This window comes from Spermophilus citellus, assembly GCF_964194105.1.
Source record: "Spermophilus citellus genome assembly, chromosome: 11".
Classification (NCBI taxonomy): domain Eukaryota; kingdom Metazoa; phylum Chordata; class Mammalia; order Rodentia; family Sciuridae; genus Spermophilus; species Spermophilus citellus.
Window position 1 is genome coordinate 106,028,973 of NC_138192.1, and position 18,456 is coordinate 106,047,428.

Below are 18,456 nucleotides of genomic sequence, written 5' to 3' on the forward strand. Positions count from 1 at the left end.
TGCTATCCACTAGTATTATAGAAAGGAAATTTAATTAAAAAGCATTAAAAATAATATGGAAGTGGAGACATGAGCCAATAAAATTTAAGAAGTAATGAGTGCAGGCTGAAATAGCACACTTAACTCAACCCATGTGTCTAGATGCCACTGCGTGTAGAGAGCATGTCAGACAAGTGTCTGACTTCATAATGCCATATGGTTTCACTGTGTGAGCACCGGGGCTTCGTTAAGGTCATAGTGGCAGACTTAGCTCTTAATTTCCTTCCATTTATTGGCTTGTGTCATTATTTTAAATTAGAATTTACATTTAAGTCTTTATTAAGACTACTGTAATTGGCTTTGCCTCCAAAGTATTTTCTTTTTCATTTAGAAAAACTACTGTCACACCTGTTGTTGAACAGGAAACCTAAGTTAGAACAGCCTAGCTAAAATATCTTAGCTATTGTACCAAAGTCTCCATGAACCTGTTTTGATACCTTAGCACAGGGATGTTTATTGCTGCTTGTCTTGAGGGCCATTTGCCTTCTCAATAGAAAAACAAAACAAACACAAAGCAGCACTAAATCCTTGCAAGAAAAGAGCAATTTAACTTTATTCGTTTTAAAAAAAAAGAATCTGTGCTATTTTTTTTTTAGAGTTAAAAAACATGAAATCTATTTTTTTTTTCAAAAAAGATGACACAATAAACTCCATTTTACAGTAAAGGTACCTAAAGATGAATGAGGAGAAGGAGTGATGGGGAAGAGGGGAGAAGAGAAGACATTCAGTCAGAACGCTAAGCTGGTAGGGTGGTGAGGCCTTGGGATACAGTGGAAGGGCAGGAGAGGGGCAGGGAGAAAACGGTGGTGCCTAAATGATTATTTGATGAGCGAGAAGCAATTGTTACTTTTTTAATTCTGTGGGGCTGTGGATTTCAGTATCCTTGATCACTGCTCATTAATGCAAATTAACTGGTTAGTCTCAGCCTATAATTCCTCGACAGCGTTAATCTTTAAATCCTGTGAGTCTTGATCCCAAATGAGACAGCTACCACAGCCCACCAGTCTGGAGCGTGGTGGGTAATGAGACATGATTTTCTGAGCCTTCTCATAGTGGTCTGGATGACATCATACTGGAGGGGATCTACCCCTTCCATGGAACAGAAAGGGCAGGAGTATTTTGTTGCCAGGGACCAAACTAATAAAAATCAGTCCACTTTACGTTTTACCGAAATTACCTCTGACACATGGGTTTTACAGTGGGGCTTATTCTGTCAATAAATTTTTCATGGAAAGTTAGGTTATTTAGATCAGTGAGGTTCATATAGCACACTCCAGCTGTAATATGCTAGCTAAATTGCAACCCAGTGGCCTGAAAGAATTAATTCATCTCCCAAAATGTGAGATTAAATCCTAGGGAGTAACATTACATGACTGATGATGTACTGAATTAAATTAAAGGAAGACTTGAATGCTTGTTAAAAAAAAATCTCACTTACATAAACTAGTTTATAACCACATGTGAGCCTCCTAATGGATCATGTTATTGTGAATCCACCATAACAAAAATCCAAAATGTGAACTAGAAGGTTTGTTTAATTTAGGGGAAAAAAACAATTATGATCTGTTTCTTCATTTTTACACATCCAATAGTTCAATTTTTAATATTATGATGGTAACACAGAATATGTTTAATTTACAAACCTGCTGGAACTAGGAAATGAAGCACACACCCCGGCCCCATACTGGTCCCTGTGACCCTGAGTCTGCCTTGCGGTAGGTGGTGTGACTATTTGCTGTTCTCTCCTGCAGCAGCATACTGTATTCATTTAACATTTTTGAAGACTTAAATATCACTGCATGTGCCTTGCCTTTTGACGTCTTGAGATGATATGAGCTCATTAAATGAATGGAGGCCTGGAGGCAGAGGCTCAGCTCTGTGGCTACTCCAAGCAGGAGGATTGCTTTCTCCTGGACTTTCATTATAGGCTGCCCTTTTTCCATGGCTGACCCTATTATTCACACATAAAATGTGCTCATATTTTATTTAGATTTGAAATTTAATGCAAAGGGACTATGTAATAGCACACAGGGTCCTATACAAAAGAGAGTGACTGAGTGGGAAAGCGGGAACAAGGCACATGGAAATGGCAGTTTTTCCACAGCCAGGAAAATCCTCTTAGAGGATAGATCCGTCTTTCTGACGGTAGGATGCAACTAAGACCCTCTATACCACCAAGGAAGGAATATCTCCCAAATTATTAATAGCTAAAATAGATACAAGTTCCATTTCTCGTTATTGGTTTTAGTTTGGGTTTTATAAACGTAACCAAGTACAGTCGGCCCTCTTTATCTATAGGTTCCTCATCCACAGCAGATTGCCTGTGAATTTAAAGTACATCTGTACTAAATAGGTACAGACTTTTCTTCTTGCCATTATTGCCTACACAGTACAGTACAACAGTTAATTATATAAATTATAAGTCATCTAGAATGATTTAATTACAGGAGAATGCAAATACTTTGCCATTGAACGTTCACAGATTTTGGCGTCCAAGGATGATGATCCTGAAACCAAACCCCCATGAATAGCAAGGGACAATTACATATAAAATGTAATTCTTATTGCTATAGTTTTCTTCTTCCTTTCCTTCTTTTCTATCCATTCACCTTCTGACTCTTAGTCAGAAACACAAAGTCCCAGGAGTTCTAGGTATCCTCTCTAAATCTCGCCTCTTCCCTTTTGAAATTTCAGACTACTCTCCCCAAAGCCCAGCGTTCATCAGCAAACAGTGGGTGGTGGGTGTTCCATACCAACTCCATCAGATAAGGTCTATTCAAAGCCCCTCTAGGTCACACTGTCCTCCTATCCAGTGTTAACTCTCAAACCCTATGTTGCCTCTGAGTTTATCAATATCTCCACTTCTATTGGACTCTAAGATATTCACCAATTCACCTGGCCCTGCTCTACAACCTTATCTCATACTCTATCTTGAGAACAGAGAAAACACCCAATGCCTATTTGGTTCACTATAGTAACCAATGGGCTGATCTTCCTTCAGAGTAATAGGATCTAAGCTTAAATATTTGTTTACTTCTTAAAATGCAAATTAGTGGTAGACGCAGTAAAAATTGCAAAAAGCCACCATGAATTCCTAATTCTCTCCCATTACATAGCATCATGCTGCCAATCTCAGCCTTAAATTGGGCTTACTCTTTATGGTCAATTGTGACACACTTCCCCAAACCACAAGTCTTTGCTGTCCTCAACTCCACTGAGCCATATTGGCCTTTCTAAGTTTGCCACAAGCATGAGAAATGGGGTCCTAGATTAATGTTCTCTGAATTAATGTTTATGTATATTTGCCTTGAAGGACCTTTTCTTTTACTGAGTTTATGTGTGTACGTGGTTTTGGATGAAGGATTTAAATAACAATTGCCTGAATAGAAAGCATAATTTATTTCATAAATAGAAATCAATACTAATTTCTGAATAGTTGCAAGTGGAGAAATAATGAGCATATTGTTATTTAGTAATTCTATTTCAACCTAAATTTTGCATTTAGGATCCTAGGACTCTTCATCCGAGGCATTGAAGAAAACAGCAGGTGCAAACGGGAGGGACTCTTTCACGAAAATGAATGCATTGTAAAAATCAACAATGTGGATCTGGTAGACAAAACTTTTGCTCAGTAAGCATTTTTCCATTGTTTTATTTGCTTTATCATCCCCCTAGAATGGTTATAATCATTACTGAACTCATTATGATCAAAATCAGAGGTAGAATTTCTGGTCATTTCCCTTTAAATGACCTCCGGACATGCATTTTGGAATGCGTTTTATGTCTTAGCACACTCAAAGGTGGCCCACATGGGTCCCAGACATCTCCAGGAACATTAAGCCACAGAATGGAGGAAGTTTTCCTGCTTGGTTGTCTTGCTGGGGCATCGATGCAGAGGTTTGTTTTTCTTGGGATGTGGGTCAGTTAGATTGATATTTAATAGCTCTTTTCACAGACTGTTAGTTCAGCTTATTAATTAACTGGCTTGATGTAAGCCGTCTGCCTTAAACCAAAGAATCTATGAGAAATGTCTATGAGGATTCAGTGAATAATATAAGCAACTAACAAAAATTAAAATGCTCTCTCTCAAGAAGTCATCTCTCCAAATGTGAAAATTTTATGGGAGTAATTTCCTGTCCACTAGAATAAGAATATATAGCATATATAGCACTCTGATACTACACATATGTTTTTAAATATATGTTGGCACTGTGCTGAGATTTCATGAGGAAATCAGTACTGATACTCCATAGTAATAGTAAGCAACCTCTCTTGTCTCTGACCCAACTGTTCATAATACATCTTTTCTCTGGGCATTAGTTATCAACACTGTGTGTGTGTGTGTGTGTGTGTGTGTGTGTGTGTGTGAGAGAGAGAGAGAGAGAGAGAGAGAGAGAGAGAGAGAGGGGAAGAGAGAGAGATGGGGGGGTACTTGGGGGAATTAGTCATCAACTGCTTAAATGGTGAAAGAAATGAAGCCTTAAAACACTCCATTTTGTTCAACAAAATGATAGATAATATTATAATAATTATTAATAATGGTCTTGTTTGATATGCCACAATGCATTTTCAAGGACTTGATAGGTATGCAAGACAGACATGATCATCCCTGTTTTATAGAAATGAAAAACAAAGGTCAAAAAAATTCAGTCTGGAGTTATTATGAAGGAGAAATTGATTTGCAATCAAGCAAAAAATAACCTATTAATTATCTGATCAAAAATACCAAATGATTTTTTTCACTTAAAATTAAAGTTTACCTTTTTATATGTTCTTCAGTAATTAATGCTGGTTAGACTTTCAGATTTAGAAACACTTTAAAAAAATGTGGGTCTTTGGATAAGTTACTTAGTCTCTCTGAGCCTCAATTTGAGTTTGCAAAATGAGAATTAATTATATATACCTTGGTGGTTGTAAAGAAGAGTCAATGAGAAAATTATGCATGGTCATCCTGCACGTGTAGCCCAGTGGGCAGGTAGTTAGTGGTAAACTCTGATGTTTAGGTAGCACAGTCATACTGGTAGTAATATGGACAGTGTCTTATGCCTGAGCTCCTGTGCGGAGCCTGGTTGCCTCTGTGCTGGAGTACTGTGGAAGGTAGCTGCTAGCCACTGTATCATGACACATTTACTGACTTTTTCAAGGGCACAAGATGTCTTCCGCCAGGCAATGAAATCCCCAGATGTGCTTCTCCACGTGCTTCCACCTCAAAACCGTGAGCAGTATGAAAAATCAGTCATTGGACCTCTTAACATTTTTAGTAGCAATGATGGAGTTTTGAGAACAAAAGCACCTCCTCCTGTCCATGGGAAATCTGGAGTAAAGACAGTAAATCTCACAGGAACAAATAGTCCTGAAGCAGATGCATCACCTTCTCTGCAACAAAACAAGAGTCCCCGAGTACCAAGACTAGGAAGAAAATCTTCATCTCCCTCACTCTCCCCTCTCATGGGGTTTGGCAGCAAGAAAAATGCAAAGAAAATTAAGATTGACCTAAAGAAAGGTAATTATTAAATTATGCTTAATAGCATTCTATTATTGTAACATGTAAAATTGGTTAAGAGAAATGCATTAAGCCTAATTTAGTTAATTCTCCCTTTATTTAATTGTATCAAAGAATAGATTTAAGTGTATACTTAGGTAACTTAAATTTCTTGAAATTGTAATACTTTCTTCTCTTCTACAGAGTATAGATTATTTGAAACAAGGAAACAATAAAGACATGTTGGAGAGTGGAAAGAATCATTGCAAACTTGATTGAGGCCAAGCAATATTGTATTCTAACTTAACACTAAATAGGAACTAAAATCCAGTTGTCCCAGTTTCAAGCACAATTAATAATGTTTTAAAGCATCCTTTAGGACAAGTCCAACAGAGATATGGTCTCTGGTTCCTTAGAACAATTTTATATAAGCAAAAAGTTGACTCTTCAGAAAGCAAATATATGATTATTAATTTCACTGATTTAGCATTACAAACACTGTTTTAAAACATACCTAATTTTGAGCACATGTATAATCTTTCTTCATTCTTTTAAATTTTTCTATCCATTACAAGCACAAATCAGTGAGACTAGATCATGTACACCCATGAGTACTTATGAAATACTATATACACATATGCACATATAAGGTGTTCATGGGCTATTATGTTTCTTGTTCATTTTGAAACTTTTGTCTAATATTTCCTTTCCCTATTACAACCTTCTAAAATCCTTTGTTTTTCAAGACAATTCAAAAGGAACCAAGATCTCATAGATTCTTTACTGAATTAATAGAGAATTTAGTGGTTACAAGGTAATTTTAGAATACCTACAAGTGTATTTCAAAATATGTCTCTTTAGTTGTTCTTAAAAGAGTCTCTGATAAAACTTTTATTCACTTATAAGAATCCTATACTGGAAATAAAATGTATTGAATAAGAAGCATAGATCCTTAATTGCTCAGCAATTAAGCTTTTTTATTTAAATGCATCTGTTGTAGTCTATGTACAAATAATCCAGCTATGCGTAATATGTGAAGTTAGGTTCTTTGAGGACATAAATATGAGTCATAGAATCACTTTAAAAATCTATAAGAGGGCTGGGGATATGGCTGAAGCAGTAACACATTTGCCTGGCATGCGTGAGGTGCTGGGTTTGATCCTTAGCACCACATAAAAATAAAACATTTTTAAAAAAAGATGTTGTGTCCACCAAAAACTGAAAAAAATAAATATTAAAAAAAATCTATAAGAAAGACTTGAATGTAAAAATAAAGAATATGACATCACAGGTATACTTTGGGAAGATTAATCTAGAATCAAATAGATATACTAATGAAAAAAACAGACAATAAAGGGTCAGTACAGGATGTGTTGCCTGTGTCTAAATGCAGAAATATAATACATATTCCTTAATAGATGAAAGACTCTAGGAAGGAAGGAAGAGAAATTACAATCATTGATGATGTTCTCAGGGCAACTTGCATAATGGAGATGTCATTGATAGAAACTAGAATTTTAAGTAGGTGAGGCTATTGGAAAAGATCAGAATCTGAATTAGAGAAAGAAGTACATAGTGAAGTTTGAAATGCATATAGTGATATCTAGAAAACTGATATCAAAAGGAGAGATTAGGGCCAAGGGGATCTTAGTCTTTCCTATAGGGAGATAATATAGGATCCAGTAGCTGGCCAAAGCCATGGGACAAATTCATCCAAAATAGAGCCTTGGGAAACATTTGTGTTCATGTGGGAAGACAAGGGTATGTACTAGTGACAGATGTTATATGATCACAGAGGTAGGATAATAATCAGAAAATAAAAACATTAAAACCAAGGGGAATTAATTTCAGAAAACAATTGGTGGGAAGTGTCAAGGCTAAATTAAATTGATAATAGGAAGAATTATTGGGTATTGTCATTGGTCGATGTGTTGGTTAGCTTTTTATTACTATAATAAAATACCTGAGATAACAGTTAAAAAGAGGAAAGGTTTATTTAGGCTTACAGTTCTGAAGGTTTCTGTCCATGGTTGATTGTTCAGGTGCTTTTGAGTCTGTGACAGCAGTATACTATGATGGGAATATGTCACGGAGCAAGCTTCTTACTTCATGGTGGCCAGGAAGCAAAGAGAGAGAGAAAGAGAAGGGTCCCAGTACCCACTGCTAGAGCAAACCACTAATGATGTGTCTAACCTCCTCCCAACAGTGGCATAACCTAGGGACCAAGCCTCTTACACGCAGGCCTGTGGAGGACATTTATCCTATCCCTAGTGGTGGGACATTGGTGATGGAAGCTTGGAGAAGCAATGCAATTGAAGTAACAGTTCTTTATAGCAGAGACAGCTGAGCATCCCTCAGAGAGTGAAAAATACACTGGAAGGGAGAAATTAGAGATGTGAGAGAATAAGGAGGTGCATCAGATTTCTTGCTGACAGGACCTGAGATGTTTGGCTTATACAGGTTCAGGACACAAACAGACGGGTGAGCCACAGATGGGCCAGCTGACTGAGAAACTGACCAAATTCAGATCAAATCGCCCTTTCCTTCCCAGGAAATCATGCAGGCAGGTTATGGTTTACTGAGGAACCCATCTCAGGCATATGGATAACATGTGCATTTCTTCCCAAACCTGAATAAACAAAAGCGTAACACATATATATAGGGTACCATATTCACTTTGATACCATCATGGCCTGGCAGAAACCATGATTTTATTTGAAACCAGAGGAACTGAAGCATATTTTAAACCTCCTGGAATGTAAATATTTTACTTATTCTACATTAGTCTAAATTAGGCAGATTTTTACTGTAAGATTGAATATAATATCGTGTATGCTGAAAGTGACTGTTCACTTTTCTGGTCTTATCCGCTAGGCCCTGAAGGACTTGGTTTCACTGTGGTTACCAGAGATTCTTCCATTCACGGTCCTGGTCCCATCTTTGTGAAAAACATTTTGCCAAAGGGAGCAGCAATAAAAGATGGCCGGCTACAGTCAGGAGACAGAATTTTGGAGGTAAGGATTTAAATTAATATCTTTGATAAAATATTAATAAATAAATACATGAACATATATAGCTGTCTCTCACAGTAGCCCTGGCAGATTGGTTTCAGCACCACTCTGCAAGATTACTACCTTCTGCAGATGCTCAGGTCCTTTATGTAAGATGGTTCATAATCTGGACACCACCCTCCTGTATACTTTAAATCATTTCTAGATAACTTATAATACCTAATACCATATAAAAGCTGTGAAAATGACAATTATACCATATTTTTTTAAGGAATAATGGCATTTAAAAATCTGTACATGTTCAATGCATATACAAGGAATTTTTAAAGTTTTTTTTTAATTTGTTCTCTTTATACATGACAGTAGAATATATTTTGACATATTATACATACGTGGACTATAACTTCCCATTCTCATATAAAAGATTTTTAAAAATATTTTTTTAAATCTGAGATTCATTGAATCCACAGATTCTAATGAAATCCATGGATATGGAAGGCTAACTGTACACTAGCATTTCATTTTGAATAATATAAAATATATTAAAATTTATTACTTATAGACAAGATAAGGACTCTAATTATGAAACTAGTTAATGAGTAGCCTAACTTAATGTTAAGTCCCCAGTGAGATCAGTGATATGGGGTCAAATAATAATGAAGACTTTTCCATATCTTCTCTTTCTTACTTCTTAGGGTTCTTGGAGAATTTGCATTAACTCCAACAGTTCATCATATATTCAGTGAGGTCAAAAAATTTCAGTCACACCCAAGCCTTTGCAATAGTGTTTTGTTTTGTTTTTTAACTTTTAAGGGGTAGGGTGTTTCTCAGGTTGAACTATGCATTGTCCAAATTTTCATAACCTGGTATACACAGCTAATAATAGAAACAGCTAAATGGGTTTTAACATAGATAATTATTTGGAATATCTGAAAGTCTTTTTTCATTCATTTTTTAATAGCATCATATTCTTGTTAATCCTATGTTGCTGATGTATTTACCTCTTAAGAAATTATCTTTAGTAAAACTGGATGGTTTATTTTCACTCTTTTAGGGCATGAAATCAAGACTAGCTTTAGATCTAGATGTAGTTCTAGATCATGAGGAAGATGCACCAAATGACTAACATAGCTCCAAATTAGAATTTCCAATAACTTATGACAATCTTCTGACTATAATTTTCTGGACATAAGAGCATTTTAGAATCATATAAGAAATACTCATATTGCCAGAGGAATTGGCCATGTAATAATAGTTCATTTCTTCTTGTTCTATTGGGTAGAAAATGGTTCCAAGTAAGCATTTGAAATCTACTTTCCACCTAATTGACAAGTCAATCTCTGGTACCTGTCAATTTGATTTTCCCCTCCGAAGAATGTGATGGCTTAGAAAAAATTGCTGTTACTAATGACTGACTGAGTTTGTTCAGCATCATAATAATGATGGTCAGAAAATGTAATTGTGACTATTCATATGATTTTATTCATTAGGTAAATGGCAGAGATGTCACTGGACGAACTCAGGAAGAGCTTGTGGCTATGCTAAGGAGCACCAAGCAGGGAGAGACAGCCTCTCTGGTCATCGCTCGCCAAGAAGGAAATTTTCTGCCCCGAGAACTGGTAATGTTCAGAGCTCAGTCTCACTGAATTTTCAATGAAGATCTTAACACACTCGTTGAATTCACAGTAGTTTACTACCTAGTTCTAAGTTACAGGACTCATTTATACCAAAGTTGAATTTGAGTATTTATTCCTTTGGAGTATCACATTTTTTTAGGTATTGTTGCAAGGAATTGGGTATATGTAAACAATGCTTTGGGTATACAGATTCAAACACGTTTAATGATAACTATTCAACAAAATCAAACTAATTAAATAAAATATATATGGAATATATGCTGTGGGCTAAGACCTACATAAAACAAAATAGTTCCTTGCCCCTCTTTCATGGAATATCTAAAAAAAAAAAAAAAACAGAAATAGAAGCCAGTCTTCAAAATGGAAATGAAAATTAAGAAGGAGAACCATAGCATGTTAAGATTAACACTACAGGTCTCAAGGACTGGGAAAGGCATCTTGAGGAAGAAAATTTTAAGTCTTCATAAAAATGTATATCCTTTGACCTAGAAACTACACTTTTAGTAATCTGTCCTGAATTGATGATCAAAGATATGGAAAAAATTCATGTACATTGATTTTTTCCCCAAAGTCCTATACAAAACAGTGATATATTTGGTGCTATATAGCCGTAAGGTATTGGTTAGATAATAACTAGATATTTCTCCAATGAAATATAATAAACGGGCTCAGTGAGGAGTTGTTAATGGCATGAGAAGATATGGTATAATGTTAAGTAAAAAATAAAATTGTATACAATTATACATGCAGAATGATCAGATTACATTAAAAACTATAACACTATAATTGGGAAGAAATGTACCCAAAATGCTGAGGCTATGAGAAATTTTAATTTTCTTGTATATGTATTACAATGAATTCATATTGTTTATTTATTGAAATACCATTTTTTAAAAGAAGGCTATAGAAAATTCAAAAGGGAGTTTGTGACTAACAACAAAGGAAAGCAGATGTGATAAAGGGACTTTAAATTACTCCTTGTTTTTTTAAATTTGATTTTTTTTGAATCTGTGTAAGAGATGACATAGGCACATATAGGTAACATAGTCAGTCCCTAGAGTTTGATCATCAGAACAGTGAGGGTTCCTTGGGAGAGTTAATGAGGTTATTTAGCTTAAAGAAGAGAAAGTTTAGAAGACATGATAATTTTCACCGAATATCTAACAAACAGTGTATCCGGTTGGTGCAAAGTTAAGAGATTTGGGGCATGCAAAAACAATGAAGACTCTTTTCCTACTCTCTTTGAACTTTCCCAAAGAAAATGGCTGGAAGGAGATAATGTTGTAAGAACTTTCCAACTATCAGACTGTATAAGAACAAAAAGTGTTACTTAGAATATTCAAACATGGCCTGCCTTACCATCTGTCAAGAGTCCTCTATAATAAACATTCTCCCATCAGGAAAGTTAAATAAGTCTAAACAACCTCTAAGATATCAATCTGTACTTGGATTCCGCTGCTCCTTCCCTGTCTTTCCCATGCTCTTGTTCATCGTCTCCCTTGCCCCACTGTATGTGCTGGGAAGAACTGTAGTCAAACAGAAAACAAGAAGAGTGAGTGGTGTAAGTCATAAAGACAAACCGTTCACCTCCTTTTCTCTTCTTTTTTTTTGGGAACTAGGGATTGAACTCAGGGGCACTTGACCACTGAACCACATGACCAGCCCTATTTTGTATTTTATTTAGAGACAGGGACTCACCGAATTGCTTAGCACTTTTGCTGAGACTGGCTTTGAACTCACAATCCCCCTGCCTCAGCCTCCTGAGCTGCTGGGATTACAGGTGTGCACCAGGGAACCCAGCTCCTTTCCTCTTCTTGTTTTTTCTGCACTCAACCATTTTGGAAGGCAGAATCTCTTCTTGCTCAAGCTCCTTTCTCTTCCCAAGAAATGCTGCAGAAGCCTAAGTCCTCGGTTTTTTTCCTCTGAATTACAGATGGTTTTTCTTTCAACTTTGTTTATTCAAAGACCTTGGGCTTTTTCTACCAGGGTGAAAGTGAAAAGAAATGATAAGAAAGGGGGCAGCGTGTACATAGAGTAGGAAGTCCTTTCACTTCTTATTCAGACCTTTGTTTGCTAAAGATAAAAACTCAGAGAAAACATCCATGGGATTGTGTCTTTATTTCAGAGATAGGAGAGAAAGGAAAGAAGTTTTGACTGTTCATTCTGTTGAACTATGTTTCTAAAAGGAACAAAGCCCTTCATAGAAAGAGAAACATTTCAGCCAGCCCTTATGCATGCAAGAGAACCTAACGACAGAGTTCTAATGTAAACCCTCAGGAGCCCCCCCACCAGGTCCACATCTGGTGGTTCTGACAGTTCTCTTGTATGATCTCTAGAATTCCTGACTCCATAGCTAATTTCTTCTTCTCACTCCCCCAAGTAAAGGGGGAGGGATGCTGATCGATCTTATTCTAGGTTGTTATTCTAAATGCATTTTCTATCAAAGACAAGTGTATCTAGAAGTTAGCCAATGGAATAATAGAATTTTTACACTAAAGGGAGTTGTAAAAATCAGTAAGTCCAACTAATTTTGCAGTGAGTAAGCAAAGGAGTAGAGTAGTTGAAAAACCCACCCAGTCTCCCACATTGAGCTGGTACTACAGGCCCAGGTCTCCTAACATTTAACATTGTCACTGGACTTCAACTCCTAGACCTCAACTTCTGTATCTACCATTTAGCTGTGTGATTGAGAGCAGGACACAAAATCATTCTGAGGCTCAGCTTCCTAATCTATATAAGGAATATAAATTTGTTGTAGGATTAAAAGAACAAATACATGTAAAGCTCTTATCATCTGTGGCTAATTATAAGTTTTTAATACCACTAGCTATAATTATTTTTTCTAGAACGTTACCACTGTCACTGTAATATGAACATAATACTATCCTTTAGACATATTATGAAGTGAATAGATTTATACAGGCTTCCCTAGGAATAATTACTATTTTTGAACAATTGTTTTCTTTATTTAATTAAAAAAAAATCTATTCTGGGATCCAAAATACTGAATGTCAAACAAATTTTTTTATAACCTACCACTTTTACCTTTTGTAAGTGAGGCAGCCTGCGTATATTATTTCACTTTTCTTTAATAAAATTTCATGAAATTTGATTTCTATCCCATAAATGACCTCATAGGCTGAGCCCACCAGGGAGTCATTAAATTAATTGTGCAAGTATGATATTATGAACACAAATAACTTATTTGTACTCCTTGTTTTTAGTTTCAAAAAAATGAAAAGCATGTGATTAGTATTCATTCTCTTAGAACTTTCTGGACTATATCTACACTCAAAAATATTTGACTGTCCACTGTAGAAATTTGAGGAATACTTTCTGTAATCACAGAAAAAAAAAGGAGGGTTTGCCTTTGAGGCTTATAAGTACCTAACTCATGTGGACCCAAAATCTTTGTGTTGGATAAATAAAGAATAGTACTTTTTTTTTCAGCCCAAATGCCTGATGTGAATGCCAAGAAGCAAGAACTAAACTGAAAGTTTAAAGAGAGGTCATGTTTGCATGGACAGGACTCTTTCAGTGGGAATTACTTCTAGGTGTGGCATGCACTGGACTCTGAAAGAACAAAATGAGGAATGAAATGTTATGTGATGCATCTCTTTGCTTTCCTTTTGAAAAAGGGAAGATAGTATCACTTTGGTCTCTTCTCTCTTATCATGATTGATGCACATACTTGACTTTCCATTGAAAATGTGGCAGGATGAAGGAAGGACAACATTTCCTGCTTTTGTCTCATTCTATCTCCTTTGAGGAAAACAAACTGTGTTTATTGTTTTCCTGTTCAGAGAAACTGTCCTTTCCCTTTTTGTTTTAACCTTGCTATTTCATGAGCTCTATACCATCTGAACAGCATTACCCTGCCTGTTTTCCAGCAACTAAATCTTCCTCACTTCCTTGCTATCATTAGCTTCTTGTAAAGTCTCAATGCTTAACAGCTACTGGAGCATGTGGTCAGCAGTCATACAGGAAGTCTCAAAATAGTATTGTCTCTCGGATGTGACCCTCTGTCATTCCAAAGGCTTTAGCGTCCGTTTCCTGGTCAGTCTCCTGACCTGCCACCTAGGAGAACTGTGCTGAACTTATATTTGCAGGTCCCTGTCCTTCCTCCTGAGCAATCCGTCAGCAGTATAAGTTTAGCAGCACATTTAGCTAACCACCTTTTCATCTGTATCAGGCTGGGCTGGAGAATCAAATGAGAGCAATTTATATAAGAACATCAATATGATTTAGCTGTTTTTAGTATGTTTCTTTACCAAAAGAACTGTGCTTCAAAGGTAGTTTTTCTAGAATCCCAGGCTACAAGATCCTTTGAAGTCCTCACCCCCTTGACAGGTTGAGACTTTATTGAAGAGGTGTTCATATAAGGGATGATTTTTCGGAAGGTACTTTGAGATTAGTGTTGGTAACAGAATCAGAAGGTGAAACCACTGTGTTTGGTCTCCACTTGAAATGAACTTGATGTTACTTCTCAGTCGTGTATTGAGTCTGTTCTGTGAGAGATGTGGCCTACCAGTCCTTTTCTATCCCTGATGCCTGAAATTCTTTTCATCTTATGCAGAGTCATCTAAGGCCATTTTTCCATTTAGAAATTATCCTGAACAACTAAAGGTTTTCTGTTAATTTCATGCCTTAATTCTTTTTGAGAGAGAGAAAGAAAGAGAAGAGAGTTATTTGCCATGCATCCTCATGTGCATGCATGTGTCTGTCTTCTTTCATTTATGTTGGGAAGGAAAATATTCTGTCATTTCTTTGTTAACCTCTTTAACGTTTCATTTTCTGACCTGCTGCCTTATCTTTAAATTATCCTGAAAATCACAGCAACCCCTGGTGGGTAAAACGAGCTGAGAAAATTTCAAATGTATTTATAATTTCTACCTGCTAAGTTTGCCTGCTATTAAATGCTGGTCTCTGTGAGTGGGATTAACTATATTTCAAGTAAGAACATTTCTCCTGCCTGGTATGATGGAGAACCAAAAGTTAGGTATGTTTGTCACGCTGATTTGGCCTTCACTTAGGAACATTGCTTTTGCTAAGGAAAAATGAGGCACACGTGTATGGAGATGCCCTTAGTCGTTGCCGAGTTTAGTGTATTCAAACGCTACCATATTTACCTGTCCCTGTGACCACTGTGGCAATGAGATATGGTCCCACCTTCTTCAACATTTACATTACCTTATTATTAAGTAAAAAAATTTGCACCTTTATATGTCAAATTATTTGACATCATAAATCATGGAAGAATTTTGGCTTGAAATCTTAGATGAACCTCATTGAACTGATATATTATTTTATTCCCTTTGGCTATTTGATTCAAATGATTCCATGCTTAATTAACCAAGATACTTAAGGAAGAATGAATATTATAGTAGCTATTTGTGGCGAAGTAGCAGAAATTGAAGGATAATTTCAGATTGATTTTTCTACCTAAACCAAAGTGCAAGGGTTATGGTTTTCAATTTTAGTAATTATGGAAACACACACACACACACAATATGCATCACTATAATTTGTGAATTTGGTAACACAGTTCTATAGACTTTAGAATTTTTACTATGATAGTTTCCATTTCACCTTCTCCCTACAATAACTCCCATTTGCTTCTTACTGCATTTTCATTCAACTGGCATGTACTGAATCTTTCTCAAGGATCTCTAACACAAACTCCAGGGTTGAATAAAATGTGTACCTATCCTCAAGCAGCTTCTAGCCCATATAGAAGAGTGATGAGATTGTTATACAAATAAGATGTTACAGAAACATCATGTATGTCAGGGACCAAGAAAGCTTTCATCAATATGACAGCATTTGGGAAGGACCTTAATGGTTTACTAGGATTTCAAAATGCAAAACTAAAAGTGGGAAACAAATAAAAATGATCTTTAATTATTCAGAGATTGAAAAGTATAAAATATATCAAGGAGATGGTGAGCAGCCCCCTTGGATAGATTACTGAGCAAGGAGCTAACAGGAGAAATAGTACTATTTGTAATAAATTTGATGGGGCAAAGAGATGTTGGGATGCTTGCTAAAAGCTTATTGTTATTCACTAGGGGGTGCTGGTTATCAACTTGGGATCTGGAATCAGTCAGACTTGGGTTGAATCTTGGCTCTATCCTTATTTACTGAATGGCCTTGATAATGGTACCTCCCTGAGCTTCCATTTGTCATTCCAAACACGGGGATCAGAGTAGTGTTCACCCGAGAGACTTGGTAGGATTAAATAAGATGTATATAAATTTTTAGAAAAGGCTGCATAGTATGGGATTCAACAAATGTTCCTTGTTACTATTATCTCCACTGCTTCTCTGAACGAGAGAAAGTCAATGCAAAGGTTAGGGTTTCCTATCTGTTTGGAATGGGGTTAGAAAACTTTGGTTTTGGCAACTAATAGATGTGGGAATGATGGAATGAGAAATTTTAATGACTGCAAAAATTTGAGTTCAGAGGACTAGTAATGTCATTAACAGAAGCACAGGCTGATTTGGAAAAGAAAGCAATTATTTTTATCTTAGAATTTAGTTTCTTTCATGGATCCCATGGATCCTAGCATATTCTCTCTCTCTCTCTCTCTCTCTCTCTCTCTCTCTCTCTCTCTCTCTCTCTCTCTCCTCTCTAGCCATTCCAAACTCTTTATCTGTTTGAATATTTCCAGTGCCATCTCCTTGCCAAACGTTTGCAATGAGCCTTGCCTCTGCCTAAGACTCCAATCTCCCTCCCTTTCACATCATAACTCCTTAGTGTATCTATCAGCAGACTCATTGTTTGGGCAAAGCTTCCTTGAGCCTCCACTTCTGGCTAATGGAGCCATATTTAGTTTTCCATCTATATTCAAAATTCCCCTTACAATGCCTCTGAATCACATAATATTAAAATCTTTCCATTCAATCTAAGAACTATAGAGAAATAGCAGATGAGACCTTGTGGCCTGGATGTGAAGCCCTGCTTTGGAGTTTTGAAGACTTATCCAATCTTTCAATGTCTACATACTTTGTAGAGTCGATATAAGAATTACTGAACACAGATTCTAACATACAGTAAGTACCAAATAATGTTCACTCTTGTCATTTCCTATGCCTGGAGCATGAATATGGTCAGTAAACTTTTGTTGACTGACTGAATGAAAGCCACAGATCACTAAAACCAATAGTATAAAGAAGGTGGGAAAGGAATTGCTAAAGAGGCTGTTACTGCATATATATATATATATATATATATATATATATATATATATATATATATACACACACACACACACACACACACACACACACACACACACATATACACACATAAAATCTGCATTTAGTGTCTTACATATCCTGTATGATTATTTTCAACCAAATCTAAAAATATGCAGGGATTTCCTCAGATTTCTGAGTGAGAGTGATCTCTATTTATAGCTTCATAAGACAGTATGGGTTAGGATAGTTTTGAATGTAAATCATAATGTAGGTGGTTTCAGATATGAAGACATTTGCATAGTCTAGTTGTACAGTTTACTTGTAAAGACAGAAAAGCAATATCACTACTTTCTATTTAAAAGTATTACAGGTATTTATTTAAATGTTTAAAGATATTTTAAAGTATCTTTTAAATGCTTCAATTTTAGCTACAATGATTTGTTAGAATAGTGGTTCTCAAAGTGTGGTCTCAGATCAGCAATATTAGTACCAATTGGGAACCGGATAGACATTATGGATTCTTAGTTTCTCTACAGTCCTACTGAAGTTTCCCTCCTGTCCTGCTGAATCAGAAGCTCTGGAGGTAGGACTGAGAGATGTGTTAAGTCCTCCAGGTGATTATGATGCTCACTCAAATTTGAGAACCACTGGAAATTGGGTTCATTATAAAGAACATAAGGGCTATCAGATAACTTAGTGGCTCTAACTAACCTGCTTCAATAATCAGATTTCCAGCCTTATTTTTCTGTACTGTGAACAATTTCTTGTTCTGTGAAAATTTCAAGCCCAATTGAGCCATGCCTTTTTGGCTGTGTGCCCCTCATTTTGGAAATGGTCCAGCGCTGAGTGCAATCCAGTTACCCAATGCAATTACACCTGATTTATTTAGGCAAACTCAATTCTATTTGACTTTTTCAGGCGCAACTTGATTGTGCACTAAAATTTCCACACTCAATTTGATTGTGCTCAAAATTTGTAATGTACCACCTTGTAACTTGTAGATTTAGATATATACCAAAAGGAGGTACTTTTGAAAGGCTTGGAAGACTGTGTTATCACAGCAGTTATACCTACTACCCTTCTCCCTT

The 18,456-nt window shown here is 36.2% G+C and overlaps 1 protein-coding gene across 2 annotated transcripts in view; it reads left to right on the forward strand.

The window, feature by feature from the left end:
* The window catches only part of PARD3B (par-3 family cell polarity regulator beta), a 1,004,964-nt gene that overhangs the window by 524,173 nt on the left and 462,335 nt on the right, over positions 1-18,456 (forward strand). For both annotated transcript variants that reach the window (XM_081260439.1, XM_081260440.1), the window contains 4 exons: positions 3,545-3,670; positions 5,184-5,542; positions 8,396-8,535; positions 10,023-10,151. In XM_081260439.1, coding sequence (XP_081116565.1) covers positions 3,545-3,670; positions 5,184-5,542; positions 8,396-8,535; positions 10,023-10,151 — 754 coding nt within the window. The remainder of the gene's footprint in view (positions 1-3,544; positions 3,671-5,183; positions 5,543-8,395; positions 8,536-10,022; positions 10,152-18,456) is intronic.